We start from the raw sequence: 17839 nt of genomic DNA, 5'->3' as shown, positions 1-17839 counted from the left end.
AAAATTACTGACTGGACTGAAACACTTGACTAACATGTGTTTCATCATTTTCATACATCTGCTCCTGGCGTCACAGTTTTGGCAGACCTAAGTTAATATATCCCATTAAATTACATAATTCTTTAAAAGGAATTTAGTTATTAAGAAATATTATTTGGCACATGATTAATGTTTTCTCTCCTAAATTACCCTAGTTGGCAGTCATGTTTTTGTTTTAGCATTGGAAATGTTAGCAATATGACCTGTTTCATGTGTAACGCTAGACTTTTATTCTTGCATTTACGCCATAGAACTTTTTGTTACCTTATATTCAACTTTTCACATATCTTTGTGATAAGCATATCCTGATTTGTAATGCAGTATGTAATTTGTACATCCTGTAGACCTCTGAGAAAAGTATTCATGTATATAACACCTCATGAATCATGTAATTTGATGTATAGATGTATACTTCATGCTTGATAATATATCAATGATCCCTGCAAACCATTTTCTTTGACAGACAAATCCAATAATATGTACTCAGTGGCGTTCATAAAAGAGAGGGGGCCCCATACTAATTAGCAAAATGGGACCCACTATTATGGTACCAGATTTTACCAAAAGAACAGAATGGCTTAGTGTTTATTTCCACATCCTTTCTATGACCCTTGGCCCAGTTCCCAACCACTTGTTTACTAACAATGCTGTTCCTCTGGAGAGGGGAGTCCTGCACAGGTTCTTGGCACCGAGTAGAAGAGGTGATAAGGCTATTCAGGGCTGTGCCCCCTCTCTCCAAAAGTACCTATTAAACCACTTTTTATTACTTAAAGAGGCTCTGTCACCAGATTTTGCAACCCCTATCTGCTATTGCAGCAGATAGGCGCTGCAATGTAGATTACAGTAACGTTTTTATTTTTAAAAAACGAGCATTTTTGGCCAAGTTATGACCATTTTTGTAGTTATGCAAATAAGGCTTGCAAAAGTCCAAGTGGGTGTGTTTAAAAGTAAAAGTCCAAGTGGGCGTGTATTATGTGCGTACATCGGGGCGTTTTTAATACTTTTACTAGCTGGGCGTTCTGATGAGAAGTATCATCCACTTCTCTTCAGAACGCCCAGCTTCTGGCAGATCACGCTGTGACGTCACTCACAGGTCCTGCATCGTGTCAGACGAGCGAGGACACATCGGCACCAGAGGCTTCAGTTGATTCTGCAGCAGCATCGGCGTTAGCAGGTAAGTCGATGTAGAACAGTTTAAGACTGTTCTAAAATAGTCTTAAACTTTTGTTCTTGTGTAACTTTTGTAGATTTCATATACGCCCCTGACCAGTACATAAACATAGCCAATACAATGTAATACAGTAGCTAATTTAGTAAACACTAATGCCCCATTCTGCTTTTAATTAATGGGGCATATTTATTAATTCAACTGTGCCAATTTTCTGGCACAATTGTAATGAAAAAAATGCAGTCGGGCTACATGCCATATTTATACAGCCCTGAACCCATCTTTACGAGACTTGCATAGTGTCATAAAAGAGAGAGCCTGGTTTTACAGTTGCTTTCAGTGTGACTTATTTAAAAACAATATTGCCATTTTTTCTGCTAGGTGTTACCACAGGTGAGAAGCTTTTTGGAACAGGAAAACCTGTCGTAGCTCAGTAGCCGTACTGTATTCGTCAACACATGTGCACCGTCTTGAGCAATCGGGCACGTGGGCACAACAAATGACATAATAGCCTACTGCTTGATTGTATATCAGTATTAATTCCTTAACACTCTATAATGTACTATTATGTCATGGGAACTAAGAAGTTGATGTAATAGTACGTTATGGAGATGTGTGGGCATAGGAGCTGTGCATATGCCATCACTTATTATACGGCCAAAACCATGGTCTTATGGCCGGGATCGGAGATAACTCCAATCCCAGCCGTTTAATCCTTTAGATGCCGTGGTCAATAGCATCCGCAGCATCTAAGTTGTTATAGAGGGAGGGGGCTGCCCCTGTCAGTCTACCGCATTCCTACAACATGATTGTGGGGTGCCGATGGGTTGCTCTGGCAGCCGGGGCCTAACACACGGGGCATGTTTTTTTGTACATTTTTCTACTCTCCCAATTTTTTTAATAAAAGTTATACTTTACATTGTATCTACAAAAAGTTGTGGTTCTTGGAATGCAACAATGGAAAAGTTAAAAAAAATCCCAGCATCCTGAAGGGCAACACCGGCCGCATCCTTAAAAGTAATCTTTAGGGGCTTCCTCCATATAACTTGCAATCATAACGCTGAGGACATTAAAACGTAAGTTTATCAGTCATGCAACCTGCATGACTGACACTACAGGTTTAGGTTATGCTGCTTTCCCCCTCCAGTATATAGCGCTGTCAGCAGTTTTGAGGGCTCAAAACTGCTGATGATTCTCTTTAACGGTTTAATAGGTATGCCCAAAATCATTCCCTAGTATCCAGCCGGAAATCACTAAATATTAGCATGTTATGATTAAATTCTAAAATGTATTAAACTTATTTGGATGAAAAAGAAACACAGTTCACCTGGGTAGTGCTGACAGATGGATACATCCACCCTGTAAGTATTAAAGTGCAAAAAGATTCCAGTATCCGATTCCATTTGTACTGCTAAGATTAAGTCACTATGGCTTTAAACATGCTGAGTTCCCTGCTTGATCATTTGAACTTCATGTGAAAATTCATTGAACATTAAAAAATGAGATACTGGAATCTTTTTGCACTTTAATTCAGGTTACTTGGCTGGCACATCTTAAGAAAGATTTACCTACTCAACAAGAAACCGTAGTGGAATAATAATAGCCGTCCCTTTTAAAGAAAACCAAGGCATGAAGGTCCCAACTGCCTTCCTCCTCCTGATAACAGACATTTTGGGAATGTCTTCCACATGACCTCATTCTGTATAATTCAAAATCAGACATGTCATCTGCGCTGTCAGATTTTTGAAGTGCTAATGCAGAAAAAATAAATCCATAATCCACAGTCACAAAAAAAAAATCAATGCGATGAAATATTTTTTCCATAAAACAGATGTGTAAAATTCCCAGAAACCACAAGTATAGTTTAGAACAAGCTGCATGGATACATTTGTTTCTGCTGTGAACATTTTTTGTGTATAGCCCTTCTAGGGGTATATATATATATATATATATATATATATATATATATAAAAACAACAAAATGCAATGGGAATCTGGATGGAAAAAACGCTAGTGTTCCTTGTGGGCCATACCGTATGTAGAAATAACTGTTTTAAAATGTGGTGTTGCTCGATTGGTTTATGGAAGAGGCATATTCAAAGGGGGCATTATAAAAAGACAAATTTGTTTTTGTTGTGTGCAACACATAACCCATGCCTTAACAAATAGTGAATAAAGGAATGGAACATTTTTGGCAAAGTCAAAGTCTATAATATAATATCCTGCCCATAGTTGCCAAATGTACAACATATTTCTCAATGTACAAAATAACTTCTACTCGTTGGTCTACTCCACAGGTTTTCTGTGGTATTGCAGCTCAGCCCCATTCACTTCAATAGAGCTGAGCTGCAATACCAGACACAATCCATGGTCATGTGTTTGAAAGACAGCACCCAAGTTTTTTTTTCTTTTATTAATCCTGGACAACTTCTTTAAGTTTCAGAAAGTAAAAGCCTTTTATGAAATCAGCTACTGAATTAAGTAAAACACAACCTAAGAAAGTCCCATTCTGGATTCTCACACCTTAATCATCTTCTTCTGGATGTTTCCGAATAATGTACAAAGATTTATTATAATGTAATGTCCTTTCCCATGCAGCCAAATGTACAATATATTTTTAAGTGCAAATTAACTTTTATTCCCTGGAGGCTGAATATGATTAAATGTGTTTAGTCTATAGTGGAATGATATATTTTCTTCTGAAGCAAAAAAAGTGTATAGAAATCCCTACTCTGCATATATGCTGACAGTTACACCCTCTCCTTGTATCTGTATGCTCCTATGAACTATCACCTCCTACAAGATGTTTATAAATTCTGTATATAGCAGTGACTTCATATTTATTGGCTATGTTACAACCTGCTTCACCTGACAGGATTGTTCCTCCATATCATTAAAATTGCCATTATATAAAGTCAAATACTGCAAAGTTAGCAAAAAAGAATTCTGCGACATGTCACCAATGCATTATGATAAAATATGGAAACAAAGGCCCACCTTTATAAAAAGTGGTGTCATTTTAGCCAAGGTCCAAATTAAAGCTAGACTACTTTATTGAAATATGTTGCAAAGTATAGTAAAAAATACCTACTATACTTTTTTGACACAAAAGTATTTAACATTATATATGTTGCAACAAATTTAAGTCTGCATCTGCGCCCTTTGATATATCTGTCATCACTGCCATTAACTTTCACATAACTCCCAACCGTCCCAGATTCCGGGTGGTGTCCCGCTATCCCAGACAGCCGGTGGTATGTCCCGCTGCCAACTGTATCTGCATCCTCAGGACGCAGATACAGCTGAACCCAATGCTGAAGCAGGTAACTGTCAGCTCCCTGCTTCAGCAATAGTTCAGGGTGGAGGAACAGAGAGAGCTCCTTCGCTCGCCGAGGACTCCCCGGGCACAGCGCTACTTTAAGCACTGTGGCTGGGGAAGCACTTGACGTCCTGTGTCTGGGGAAGCCGATATATGGACAGTGACGTCATATATGGACAGTGACGTTCGGGGCTCCTGGAGAGAAATCTCCAGCCAGAGAGTCGGCAACGCTCTGGCAGGGGATTCTGCTAAAGGAGGAGCCCCTGATGTCACTGTCCATATAAGGACAGTGATGTCAGCGTTTCCCCCTAGTAGTGGAATCCCCAGTGCCGACACCCTGGCCGGGGTTCCGCTCCTAGAGGGAACCCCTGATGTTACTCTCCATATATGGACAGTGACATCAGAAGCTCCTCCTGGAGTGAAATTCCTGGCCAGAGCGTCGGCAACACTCTGGCAGGGGATTCTGCTAAAGGAGGAGCCCTTGACGTCACTGTCCATTTAAGGACAGTGATGACTGTCCATTTAAGGACAATGATGTCAGGGGATCCCTATAGGAGCGGAATCCACGGCCAGAGCGTCGGCAACGGGGATTCTACTCCAGGTGGAGCCCCTGACGTCACTGCCCATATATGGACCGTGACATCAGGGATACCCTCGAGGAGCGGAATCCCCAACCTATGCTCTGACTGGGCATTCTGTTTCTAGAGAAAGTCCCAATGGTGCTATATACAGGGGGAAGGGGTAGCGCTATCTACAGGGGGGGTGGCGTTATCTTCAAGGAGGGTCTGGCACTATCTACATGGACACTGTGGAACTATATAGGGGCACTATATACAGGAGAAACTGTGGCGCTATCTACATGGGCACTGTGTGTGGCACTATCTATATGGGCACTGTGGCACTATCTGCATGGGCACTGGCACTTTATATGTGGGCACTGGAACTAGGGGCAGCTAAGGTGGCATTATACTGTATGGGGGAAGCTATGGGGCATTATACTGTATGGGGCAGCTATAGGGCAATATACTGTATGGTAGAAGCTATAGGGGCATTATACTGTATAAGGGCAGCTATGGGGCATTATACTGTATGGGGCAGCTATGGGGGCATTATGCTATATGGGGCAGCTATGGGGCTATGAAGATGTATGGGGCAGCTATGGGGGTATTATACTGTATGGGGGCATCCGTGTGGGCATTATACTGTATGGGGGCATCCGTGTGGGCATTATACTGTATGGGGGAATTATACTGTATGGGGGCAGCTATGGGGGCATTATGCTGTATGGGGGAAGCCATCGGGCATTATACTGTATGGAGGAATTTGTTTGAGGATTATACTGCCTGGGGGCATCTTTGTGGGCATTATACTGTATGGGGGCATCTGTGTGGACATTATACTGCATGGAAGCATCTGTGTGAGTATTATACTACATGGAAGGATCTGTGTTGGCTTTATACGGTGTGGGTGCATCTATGGGGGCATTATACTGTATGGTGGCAGCTATGGGGGCATTATATTGTATGGTGGCAGCTATTTGGCATTATATGGTGTGGGGGCAGCGATTTGACATTTGCGACTTTGTCACTTTTTAAAAAAGTCGCATTTCAGAAATGTGTCTAAATCTTGACCAATCAGAAAACCATCACTCCACTTATACTGACGTGCATGGCACTAATGGCTCTAAATTCTGGCACAAATGGTTAATGAAAATGTCACATAGGAGATTAGAAAATGTAGGCCAAAGGCTATAGTTTAGCATCATATCACAGCATTGTTTTTTTCACGTAGCTGCTTTGCTGCTATGTAGAGGGCATTGTAGTCAATCCTACGTAATAAATATAAAGGTATTTAAAGGCATACATGAACAGGTAGCCAGCCATGTGTGTACGTACCATAGAGGCAGCAGCTGCAAATGCTATTCAGGCACAACTTAGGTTGGCTCCAAACACATTTCCAATGAGTGATATGAACCTGATTAGATCTTTTTAACTCCAGTTATTCATATGGGGGGAATCATAGATATTGGCACTGTACAATACTGTTATTTGGACACTGATTTGGCCATTGAATGGCATGAGTAATGACTAGGATTAGCAGGAGTTATTTTATCCTAACACCTTAGCAATTGCCCACTGCACTTTTTTGGCAGGGATTTATAGTAAAGTGGCATGACTTTACAGCGCATAAGGATTCCAGCTACAGTATTATTTCATGCGGGAGTGCTGATCCTTTGTCATTGACAGAACAGAAGGGATTTTAGATGTTCCCTCGGCATGCAGTACAGAACAAATTATGTCATCCCAGCAGGGGCGGATGCAGACAGCAGAGAGCCCCGCTGCAAGAAATGTATATGGGCCACTTTCACACAACAGAATTTTAGTCAGTGTTTTGCATCAGTATTTGTAAGCCAAAACCACAAGTGGGTCCTAAATATGGCAGAGGCACAAATCTTTACATTAAGCTTTTTCTCTGTTTAGGTTCCACTCCTGGTTTTGGCTTGCATATTGATGCAAAATACTGACTTAGGTACCTCAGTGTAAATGATGCCTTAGTGCTCATGATAGAGCACCCCCTTATGTTTCCCTAGAAATCCACCAGTAATTGTGAACTATAGACAGCATGAAGCTGCTAGCTGATTAAATAGTGGCAGTGGACCCCCTTACATACTGGGCCCCTGCACAGGTTGCACCAATTGAATGTCTGCCCCTGGATCACAGGGTTCCTTTATGTGTTCAAAGCTGGGTCTAATAAGATCAATTCTAATTTGCCATTAATCTAAATCAATTAGCAAGCAAAATTAACAGAGTTTTCCCACCACAATGGTTTTTGACCTATCAGTTTTCGCTCCAGAATAGTTTTTGAGTATCAGTGTTTTCTTAATTGGTTGCTATAGACTTATTGATGCATAATGCAATAAATATGAACAACTTACTTAAAAGGTTTAGCTATAGGTCCAGGATGAGATGGTGGGCAGGGGGACAACTGATGTCCAATGTATTCATGCAAATTTATGATGTGCTACCTGGACCATTAAACACTAACTAATGCAAAATATCAATCAATCTTAATTTTATTCAATTGAGGAATTATTTCAAAACACAATAACTACTCCAAATCACTGTCATGCCTACTTGGCACCTCCCTCACCCACAGTTTAATAAAAAATTCAAACTTGAGTTTAAAAAGTGTAACTGTCATTTCAGTGACCTTTCAAAACTACCGGCTATGATATTTCCCATACACAGGACATACAGAGATAAGACAAGAATCCTGCTACCCTATATCTCTCAAACACACATACACACACATGCAGCAGCAGCATCAGCGACATGGAGGATATTATATGCAGTACTGAGCAGTGTAGCTGAGAATCCAGCACTGGGGTAAGACAGTAAAACACTTACTAGTAGCTGCAGCAGTTTCTGTCTGCGTCTCTCTCCCTGTCTCTCTCTCTCTCTCTCTGTAGCTGCCCCTCAACCTCCTCCCCTCTCCATAGATTTCTATGGGCAGCAGATGTAACCTGAACCCTCAGTGAACTGATATTCTGTCTTTATCTCTGCCTCACTAGAGACAGATTTTACCAGAGAAATCAGAGTGAATAATCAGTAGGCAAGGGGAAGTAGTCTGATAAGTGGAGAAAGAGGCATTTTTCTGTTATAAGATTTATTACAAAGTTTATTAACACTGCTTGTACTGTTGAAATATGGGGGGAAAAATTTAAATGTAAGATACACTTTAAAAGCTGAGACAGCCTGGTAACTAGGCAAACCCATGTGAAAGCTTGTAACTGTTAGGCACCATATCCCCAGCAATCAGTCTGTCATAAATGACTTGACTGTTCAGCTCAAAGCTGCATTAACAATGTGCTGACAACATGAATGGAAAAAATCAGCTTGGTAGCAATCGTGCCAATCCCCATCTTAGAATATATTTTGAATTCCACATTTCAGAATGTGCTTTTAATCTGGTTCTCTTGAAATTTAAAGAGAACCTGTCATGTTAAAAGTGCAGTCTGTAGACAGAATGTTATAGAGTAGGAGGAGCTGAGCAGATTGATATAAAGGTTTGTGCACAAAGATTCAGGATAACCTGTAATTTATTTATTTATTTTAATTCCTGCTCACTGTGGGCGAAAGATTCTAGCGGGCGGTCTCAACCATTGATTGACATCCTTCCCTGTATGAGTGTGCTTGCAGAATTAGCTGCCAATCACTGTGTAGGACCACCCACTGGACTTTTAAGCCAAGAGTGAGCAGGGATTAAAATTAATAAATTACAAGTTATACTGAATCATTTCCCACAAAGCTATATATCAATCTGCTCAGTTCCTCCTGATCTATAGTATGCTGCCTACAGATCAGACGGCATGCTTGACATGACAGGTTCCCTTTAAAGGTGTTGTCTGGTTAGAAAACCCATTTTCAAACAACTCATTAGGGAAACAATAGATAAGGGTCGCACGTGCAGGACCCTATTCCATTAGCCATAGTGGAGAACAACTACAAAGAGCATTTCTCACATGAAGGGCATAGTTCATCAGTGCACTACATGGGCAACTTATTGATTTCAATGGGTACTGTGTAATGCTTCATTTAACCTGCAGTGGCATTGTAGGTAGATGGTAGGGGTCATGGCAGCAAGTGTTCAGATTAAAGCTGATCGCTGCTGTCAGGGGACTCTTCTTTACAAAAAGTGATTGTCCAAAGTAGACAACCTCTTTATTTTTGAAGGAGACCTTATACAATCTTTAACTGATATGATAAATCAAATATACATAAACATCAACAGAAAAACTTACTGAAAAAGAAGCCCCTCTCTCCACACACAAACTGAAGAGCATCCACTAACTCAGCACCGCAAAGTGTCTCTTGGCCAGCAGATGCTGAGTGGGTTAAAGTTAGTAGACATATACCCAGGTAAAATAGATAAAGGTAGGACATTGTGTGCATCTTGACCTGTGAAATAGAAATAGACAAAACATTACTTAATAAAGTGCACTCAAGTCTGAGTAGTACGATTGTGAGATATTTGTACATTTCTTATACTTTATTCTCCAATAATTACTCCAATATTACAGTTGCAACAGTTGAACTAAACTTTATACTAATATTACCCCAATATATCCGGATAAAAAGTGAAATATAACCTAGGCCTATATATTTTCTAGCAGTCTACCACTCAATTAGACATCCACCGTCTATCTATAGTTATTCCAGCAGTCCCAGACTATGATAATATATATCAGCCATGTTGCTTAACAGGATTCCCCAAAAGTCTCATTTTTTTTATAAGATGGGTAATGGTGGAAGAAGGGGATAGTCTATGGTGCAGCCACAATCTTGGTAGTTGTTACACGCAGGAACATCCATCAATCCACCCATTGTCTATGTAAAACGTTTCCAGCACCCAAATTTTGGTGGAAAAAGCATATATTCTAGTTTTTTACAGTACTTACACTTAAATTGGGAAACTACACTTCTGCTGTCATGTTTGTGCAGTCTATATGACAGTCTGAGTGCATTGTCAACAGCCCAAACCAACAGCAGATCGTTAAGTTTTTCCTTAAAACTTCTTTCGTTTAGAGTAGACCATGGTTTAGACCATTTCTTGCCAACCTGACAGGCAAGCCTCACATTTTCCCGCAAGACCTCCAAAATCCACTTAATACTATTGTTTTTACACCAGGATTCTGGGCTGAGTTGCACCTCTTTTTTTGGCACAAATCAATGTAAACAAATCTATTATTTTTCAATTACACATTTAAGAAGTGTCTAGAAAAGGGGGTGCGACTTAGTGAAAAGAGATGAAACTCAAAATGTGCCGACGTGCAGGAAAATTTTTGCCTAAAAAACCTGGTGTAAACTAAGCCAACCAAGAGGTTGGTATATGAAGAGAAAAGTGTCTACCATGCTAGCAAGATACGTCAAGATCCTAATACCCTTTCTGTATATTATTACACAAGAAAGCAGCATTACAACATCTCTATAACTAGCAGTATAATTATTACACTTTTCTAGAAGGATTGACCTAGAAAGTGTTGGTGTTACTAGCTAATACCATAGCAGTAGGCCTTTGTAAAAGTTTTAAAGGGCCTTGTAGACTGGAGGCATTAAGATGTACAATACACATCTATTTGAAACTTTTTGAAATTGCTAACATATGACTACTACATTTTATAATACAATTTTACCGAGGCCTGATATTTATTACACTATTTTGGCTTCACTATTGCCCCACCACAGCCTACCATCATGTGAGTAAGTCTTTCCTGTAAATTCACTTCTTGAATATTGTAGAGCTTTCTAAAGGCAACTTCAAAAGGGAAAAAATTTATATTAGAAAAATAGAAGAAAATGTACGAAAGTATTTAAATTTACTGGAGGAATTGTAATAATTGAATTGAATTTCTTACTGTGATTCTTCTTTATATTACGGATTGGTTTAAGACCATATATGCCAACATTAAACATTTAGACAAGGGACAGTATTTTGCCTCTTCTACAAATGAATTCCCCAATTGTTATTACTTTATAAATGACTTTGAAGACCTTTTTGAATATTTTAAGCACATTATGCCCTTACCTTTTTATTCCCAAACCTGTAACCTAATGATTTTAAGACATTCCAGTATTGCGGTCAATCCTTCTCCTTAACTTACAGCCTTGAGCTTGTGGTCTAAAAGGTCGAGGGGCGGTACCCAATGATTAACGAAATATGAGTGGGTAAAATTAAAATTTAAATAAAAGCCTTAAAGCGATCCCCAACCTTTTATACCTTGTGAGCCACATTCAATATTGAGTGATGGTCGGGAGCCACATTTAAGTGAAATATGTTATATTCATATTTAATATAATCATATTGAACATAGAGAAACATAAAATCACAACATTTAAATTTGCAGGTAAATATTTCAGTTTTAAATTTAACACGCTGGTATTCCACTGGCCATATTGGCACTTTTCTGGGGATAGGATATGTCTGCAAAAGAAAAAACTAGGAATCCTCCAGCTCACCACTTGCTGTGTCTGTTTAGACTACGCTCGGATCCTCGTATGGCTAACGGCAAAGATCACAGGATGTGATAGGATATGTCTGTAATATTGTTAATGTAGATCTCATATTGTAGCAAGAGCATATGGATATAACTGAGGGTTCCTATAGCGAGCCACACAGCAGGGGGATGCGAGCCACATGTGGCTCCCGAGCCACTAGTTGGGGGACCAGTGCTTTAGAGCATGATGTTAATTTAACCAGGTTTTCAAGGACAAAAACATATTTTTATAAAAGTCATTCTTATGTACAGGTTAAAATGAAAAATTTTAGAGTACTAATAATGCCTCTAATGCCTCCAGTGGTGGAGCGCATTTTGGGACATGATTCTTTTACTAATAGTTTGTCCACCAAAGAGTACCTCAATTTCTCTAAAGCCAATTGTAAGACTAATAGGACTCACATTATTTGGCCTATTCTAAACCAGTGAAACCTAATGCCCAATAGTCCTGAGCTGCTTATAATACAAACGTATTGTCAAATATCTTCATTCTAAATCTACATGACATATTTCCCCCTGTATGGTGCACATAGTTTATGCGCCATGTAATAACAACATATTTAATGTAAAATCACAATTCCAAAAGCCCATTCATTTCACAGCTAAGCTACACATTGACATTTCTCTACATTTTAAGCCATACAAATGAACACATTAAACCAACCTTTAAGCATAGAAGAGGATTTTTGAGAGACTATCACATTAACATTTTGAACTCACATTCTAGCCAAGATCATTTCAACCCCAATTCCCATGAATAAACAGAACAATACAGAAATCAAGCAGCCAACAGAGATTATCATATTGATTGTTACAATGTGTTTGTCACTTTTTTCTGCCTAAAACAAATAAATTACAAATGGGCAGCATGTTTTATGGATTGGGCCTAAAGTAAACGCTTGCAGCGGCTGATCCAATGGCATGAGCTCATTCCAAGTTATATATAAAAAAAACAATCCTAAGAAACATTTTATGCTGAGAAAGGAAACTTGATGACTGGCCAGCAACAGCAAGAAAGGTCAGTAAAACCAGCCTGACCATATAAGCCAGAATGTTTCAAACACAAAAGATATCAATGGTGTTGAGTAAATCCTGAGAACATTATTATCTCGTATACTAATTCATCAAGCATTCAATATCCGAAAATTACATTCCAACCCTCTGTCAGCAATGAAATAGAATATAAGATATAGAAAAATATCTATTGTAGGAAATTATTATAAGGCAATGTTAAATCACACATCTAATACCTAAAATAAAGTCACTGTACTTCTACTACCTGAATATTCTCTACTCACAGTTAAAGCAGGTGCACTAATGCTATTAAAGCATGACATCATTTAGGATTATAATAGCAGAAAACCAATACAACTACCTTATAAGTAACCCACTATCATGAAGAAGCAAATCTACCGTTTTCTGCAAAAAAGTTAATCAATTGATAAAAAATACTTTTCTCACCTGACAATAAACTGTATGCTTCAGGTCTCTGACATTACATCATATCAGTCATGCAGCATTATTTAAATACATACAAGTCATTCAATTTCCAGATAAGCACATGCTACACATAACAAGGTGAAAATACTAAAAAGTCCAAAAAGCATAATATAACAAATTCAATTCATGAGCATATATGCAGTATATATTACCATTGATTCACAGCTAGTAGATAGCAGAATAGTCCACATACACAAAAATGCATATTCAGCATTTTCAAAATTGCAGATTCACTGCTCTATGACAGATGGGGAAATAGCTAAGCATTCTATGAAAGAAAATAAAAGAGACACAGCACAAAATAAGAATAGAAATATAAAAGGAGATGAAATAAGAAATGGATTTACCTTTAAGATATCACAAAAGTAGCACTTTAATAATTGTGATGAGAATGAGTTGTTTTTTTCCATAGCTTCTTTAAGTACAGGGTCTGCAAATGAGATTGCTAGCTGATAACAAAAAGAAAAAAAAAATCCAGAGAAATATTCAAAGCTATGTCACATTTGAATATTAGGACTTTACTCCATTGCGTAGGATCTGCTCTGATTTTAGCAGTGACAGTCAGATTTAGCAAACAGAAGAAGGATTTACAGAAAATCCTCACATTTATCTACATTTACACACTGTAGACAGGAAACAGCTGGGAGAACAGTTGTGTTTTCTCTCTCTCTCTCCCTCTTCTGGCAAGTTTTTTGAGCAAGGACTTTTTTTGGGCTGCCTGACAAATAACATCATCATACCTTAGCATTGCAGGACTGGATCACAAAGCATATTTATTTTTACTTAAAGGAATTCACTTTGGTGACATAGTGAAAAAAAAATCATCACAGGAGGGAGTCTCACATCTTTTTCCTATGAAGCCCGCATGATGTAGGTAGAATTCTGCAAGCAATCAGTGCAGGCAGTTTGACGTACACAGTGATAAAAGTTCAGCAGGAAAATATGATGACTTATTTTTATTGCAATATGCAATATGATACGGTAGGCCTTTTATAGAAATGACAGATGTTATTTTTTTCTCAATTTTTTTTTTTAAACAACCCTAATAGGTTACCATATGAAATCGCATAACTTGCCATGGGAAATGTATAATGTATTCCAAGAAGTAGTAAATGTTTGACAAACATTGAACTTGAACTGTATATAAAACAACAAATACGGCATCATTTAAATAATAGCAGCTGGTTGTCAGTATGTGAGCTATGACGTCATGCAAATATGAAGGCTCAAGTCAGCTGTTTTTTTTCTTTCTATTTCTAGTATAGCGCTTAGCTGTATTCAATGGTTAACCTTTAGGTTATATAATTTTATAGCTGCATGCTGTGACTTTTTACCATTGTCATCATAGTTTCTAGTTAAGGGCATGGGTAACCTTTGGTTTCAGAGCAGAAAATTAACCCCATGTACTTAGAAAGCGCAACTGAACATCACAATGTGCATCAAAGTTATTTTCTGATCAGTGGTGATATCATGCGGGTTCTATTTACAGAACTAATACTGCTGATGAAGCTGCACATGTCAAATATCAAAAAGATTTGTGTTAGTCACAGTAACAATAAAGACAATGACATATAAATAAATGTTTAGTATGCAAAAAATCTCTATACACATTCTTTTTTTTATTAACTATGCCAATCGTTCTTATATTAGTAACCACATCCATGTATAGACTTACGTTTGCAAAAGTAAAGGAAAAACAAAGCCATTAGAAAAAAGGTTATGCAATTTATTTCTATTGATGATTCCTAATGGTTTGGATAACTCTGTAATTTAACCATAGCTGCATTTTTTTCAGATATTTTATTTTTAATTCCCTATGGGATTAAGAAACTGTTTAGCTTTAGTATTGATCTGTAAACCAGAAGCAGCTCTGTCCCATTAAGCAGCCCTGTATATGTATAACACTTAGGCTGGGTTCACACATTGCATCGGAATAAGCATTAAAAGTAAACTACAGTGCAAGTAAATGGGGTTGTAACAAACCACAATCATATACAGTATAAGAAATGAGCACTGGATACTGGACATGTCATATCTGTTGCAGATTTTTGTTGCCGGTTTTGTTGTAGAATATTGTGCAATGTTTAAGCCTAGTTCTGCAGTGTGTAAGGCCCCATGCACACGACCATAATTTTGGTCCACAATTACAGATGGTAATCCATACGGTTCCATTAATTTCTATGGCCCACGGACACTTTCCCGCATATTTACGGGAAGGTGTCTGGGCCGTAGAAAGCTTCTGTAAAAAATAGGAAATATCCTATTTTTTTTATTTTACGGACCGTGCTCACGTACTTTATAATGGGAGCACGGCCTGCAAATGTGGATGACTGTCTGCGGCCATAGCTGTAATCACGGGCCGTGTGCAGGGGGGCCTAATACTGTATATATTATGTGTGAACTCCTTAGGCATCATTAAGGTTCAGTACAAGCTCTGAGTTGTACAAATTCATAATATGGCACCCATATACGTACGTCTATGGGCAAATAATGTATGAAATCAGAGGTATATGGAGGTTTTCTCTATTGGATTCATATGGAATGTGACAGAAAAATAATAATGGCACGTTCCCTTGGATGCAGTATCACAGAGAAGAACTTCTCCAAGGGGAATATACCTCCTAAATAAGATGCTGCATGAAATATTATAGGGCAGCACGCAGAGCGCCCACAATTTCGTAGTACAAAGTTGTAGAGACTCTGTGATGCCTAAAGACTCTGAGAATGTCACTACTTTTATTTGTCACTACTAAGTTTCTTGTGAAATTTCTATCTTTTAAAAATAGAAAAAGAAAAAATGGAAATGAGATGGATAAAACTATATGCATATATCCTATATTATGATATATTAAAAATCTATCTGTATAGAATAGCCAAATTCCCATTCTTCCCTTTCTCTTTTTTTGTACTGAAAAGCATCACAACAATATTAATAATTTTAATAATCTTTATTCATATAGCAGCAACATATTTTGCAGTGCGATACAATTGGGAAAGTACAGATGTAGTAAACTTGACTTAACGCGTTAAATACACTGTGGCAAGAAACTTTAGGGGATGTTCACACGGAGTATTTTGCCGAGTTTTTTGACGCGGAAACCGCGTCGCAAAACTCGGCAAAAACGGCCCGAGAACGCCTCCCATTGATTTCAATAGGAGGCGTCGGCGTCTTTTTCCCGCGAGCAGTAAAACTGCCTCGCGGGAAAAAGAAGCGACATGCCCTATTTTCGGGCGCTTCCGCCTCTGACCTCCCATTGACTTCAATGGGAGGCAGAGAGAGCGTATTTCGCACTGTTTTATGTCCCTGCTCCGCTCAATGGCCGCGGGCGAAAAACGGCGCGAAAATCGGCGTGCAGGGAGAGGAAAATCTGCCTCAAAGTTCCAAACGGAATTTTGAGGCAGATATTCCTCCCCCAAAATACTCCGTGTGAACATAGCCTTAACTTGAGTTGTTCAGTGGCTTTTCAATGTAACAAACAAGAAAAATGACAAGGAATCAAAACAAATAAACAATGAGACAAAAGAAGGTCGGTTCCTGTCCAGAACAACTTACCATCTAAACTTTATATTGTGCAAATTATATGTTGTCATATATAGTGCCTAGTGTAATATTAGATGACTTATCTGACTCTACAATGCAGATTATTGTTTTACTAAAGCTAGTGAAAGATCTAATATAAATTTCAATCCAACATCAATGCCAGGATTAGACTGTGACTTCAGTTTCATGAGTCAGCCAGAGGTCGGTAATGAGACATGAACTGCATGATCCAACTTTTGCGCCCCTTGAGTCATGCTACTGTTCCCAAGACGCTGGAAGTGGTCAGAAATCACTCAGTAGGACACACAGGGTCTGCCCTTCCAGAGACAAGCGCTGGCACAACCCGATCCTCTCCACAGACCTCCTTCAGTTCTCTGTCACACTGTGAGTCCCATGCATTAGTTCACTCAAACATGTATAATCTCCAATCATACTGGACACTCTGAATATGAGGCGCCCTAAAATACCTTCCTTATTGTCTGGCTCCACCTTTGCACGGAGACGGTGCGGCACCACGCTACTGTGTCTGCACACATAACCAGAGAGCTCGCCAGCCGGCCTGTAAACAGAGTAAACATCATAACATATCGTAAAAGCACAATACCTGTAAACAAAAACATGTCAGAACATGGCACAGCGCTGCATAACAGCCCAGTTAACTACACTCTGACACCACCAGTACTCATGCACGGTAACAGGAGAACAGTGCAAGTGTATTACTGTGTAAAGAGTATGGGACAATGTCTAAGTTAAATTTTGCGGCAGCTCCCCCTTAGGGCATGACCACACGTGGCAGATTTCCTCCGCAACTGTCCGCATCAATGCCGCACAGAATCTGCGTTGCAGATTCTGCTGCGGATCTGCACAAAATGTGCAGAAAATTGATGCGGACTGGCCGCTGCGGACTGCAGGAAAAGTGCTTCCCTTCTCCCTATTCAGTGCAGGATAGAGAGAAGGGACAGCACTTTCCCTAGTGAAAGTCAAAGAAATTCATACTTACCGCCCGTTGTCTTGGTGACGCGTCCCTCTTTCGGCATCCAGCCCGACCTCCCTGGATGACGCTCCAGTCCATGTGACCGCTGCAGCCTGTGCTTGGCCTGTGATTGGCTGCAGCCGTCACTTAGACTGAAACGTCATCCTGGGAGGCCGGACTGGAGACAGACGCAGGGAGTTCTCGGTAAGTATGAACTTATATTTTTTTTTACAGATACATGTATA

General features: G+C 39.2%; 1 protein-coding gene across 2 annotated transcripts in view; it reads right to left on the bottom strand.

Annotated features, from left to right (window-relative positions):
* IGF1 (insulin like growth factor 1) overlaps positions 1-13746 on the bottom strand; it is a 100846-nt gene extending 87100 nt beyond the window's left edge. The window contains exons 1-2 of one of the 2 annotated variants that reach the window (XM_075856679.1): positions 13428-13746; positions 9328-9484 (exon numbers count right to left, since the gene is read on the bottom strand). In XM_075856679.1, coding sequence (XP_075712794.1) covers positions 9328-9484; positions 13428-13490 — 220 coding nt within the window. In that variant the 5' untranslated portion in view covers positions 13491-13746. Of the gene's footprint in view, positions 1-9327; positions 9485-11111; positions 11201-13427 lie in introns of those variants that run through there. The other variant, XM_075856680.1, reaches the window with a different exon arrangement.
* Positions 13747-17839: the final 4093 nt, after the last annotated feature.

This window comes from Rhinoderma darwinii, chromosome 3 (assembly GCF_050947455.1).
Source record: "Rhinoderma darwinii isolate aRhiDar2 chromosome 3, aRhiDar2.hap1, whole genome shotgun sequence".
NCBI classification, from domain to species: domain Eukaryota; kingdom Metazoa; phylum Chordata; class Amphibia; order Anura; family Rhinodermatidae; genus Rhinoderma; species Rhinoderma darwinii.
The sequence above is the reverse complement of the archived record's forward strand: the minus strand, read 5'-3'. Positions and strand labels throughout refer to the sequence as shown.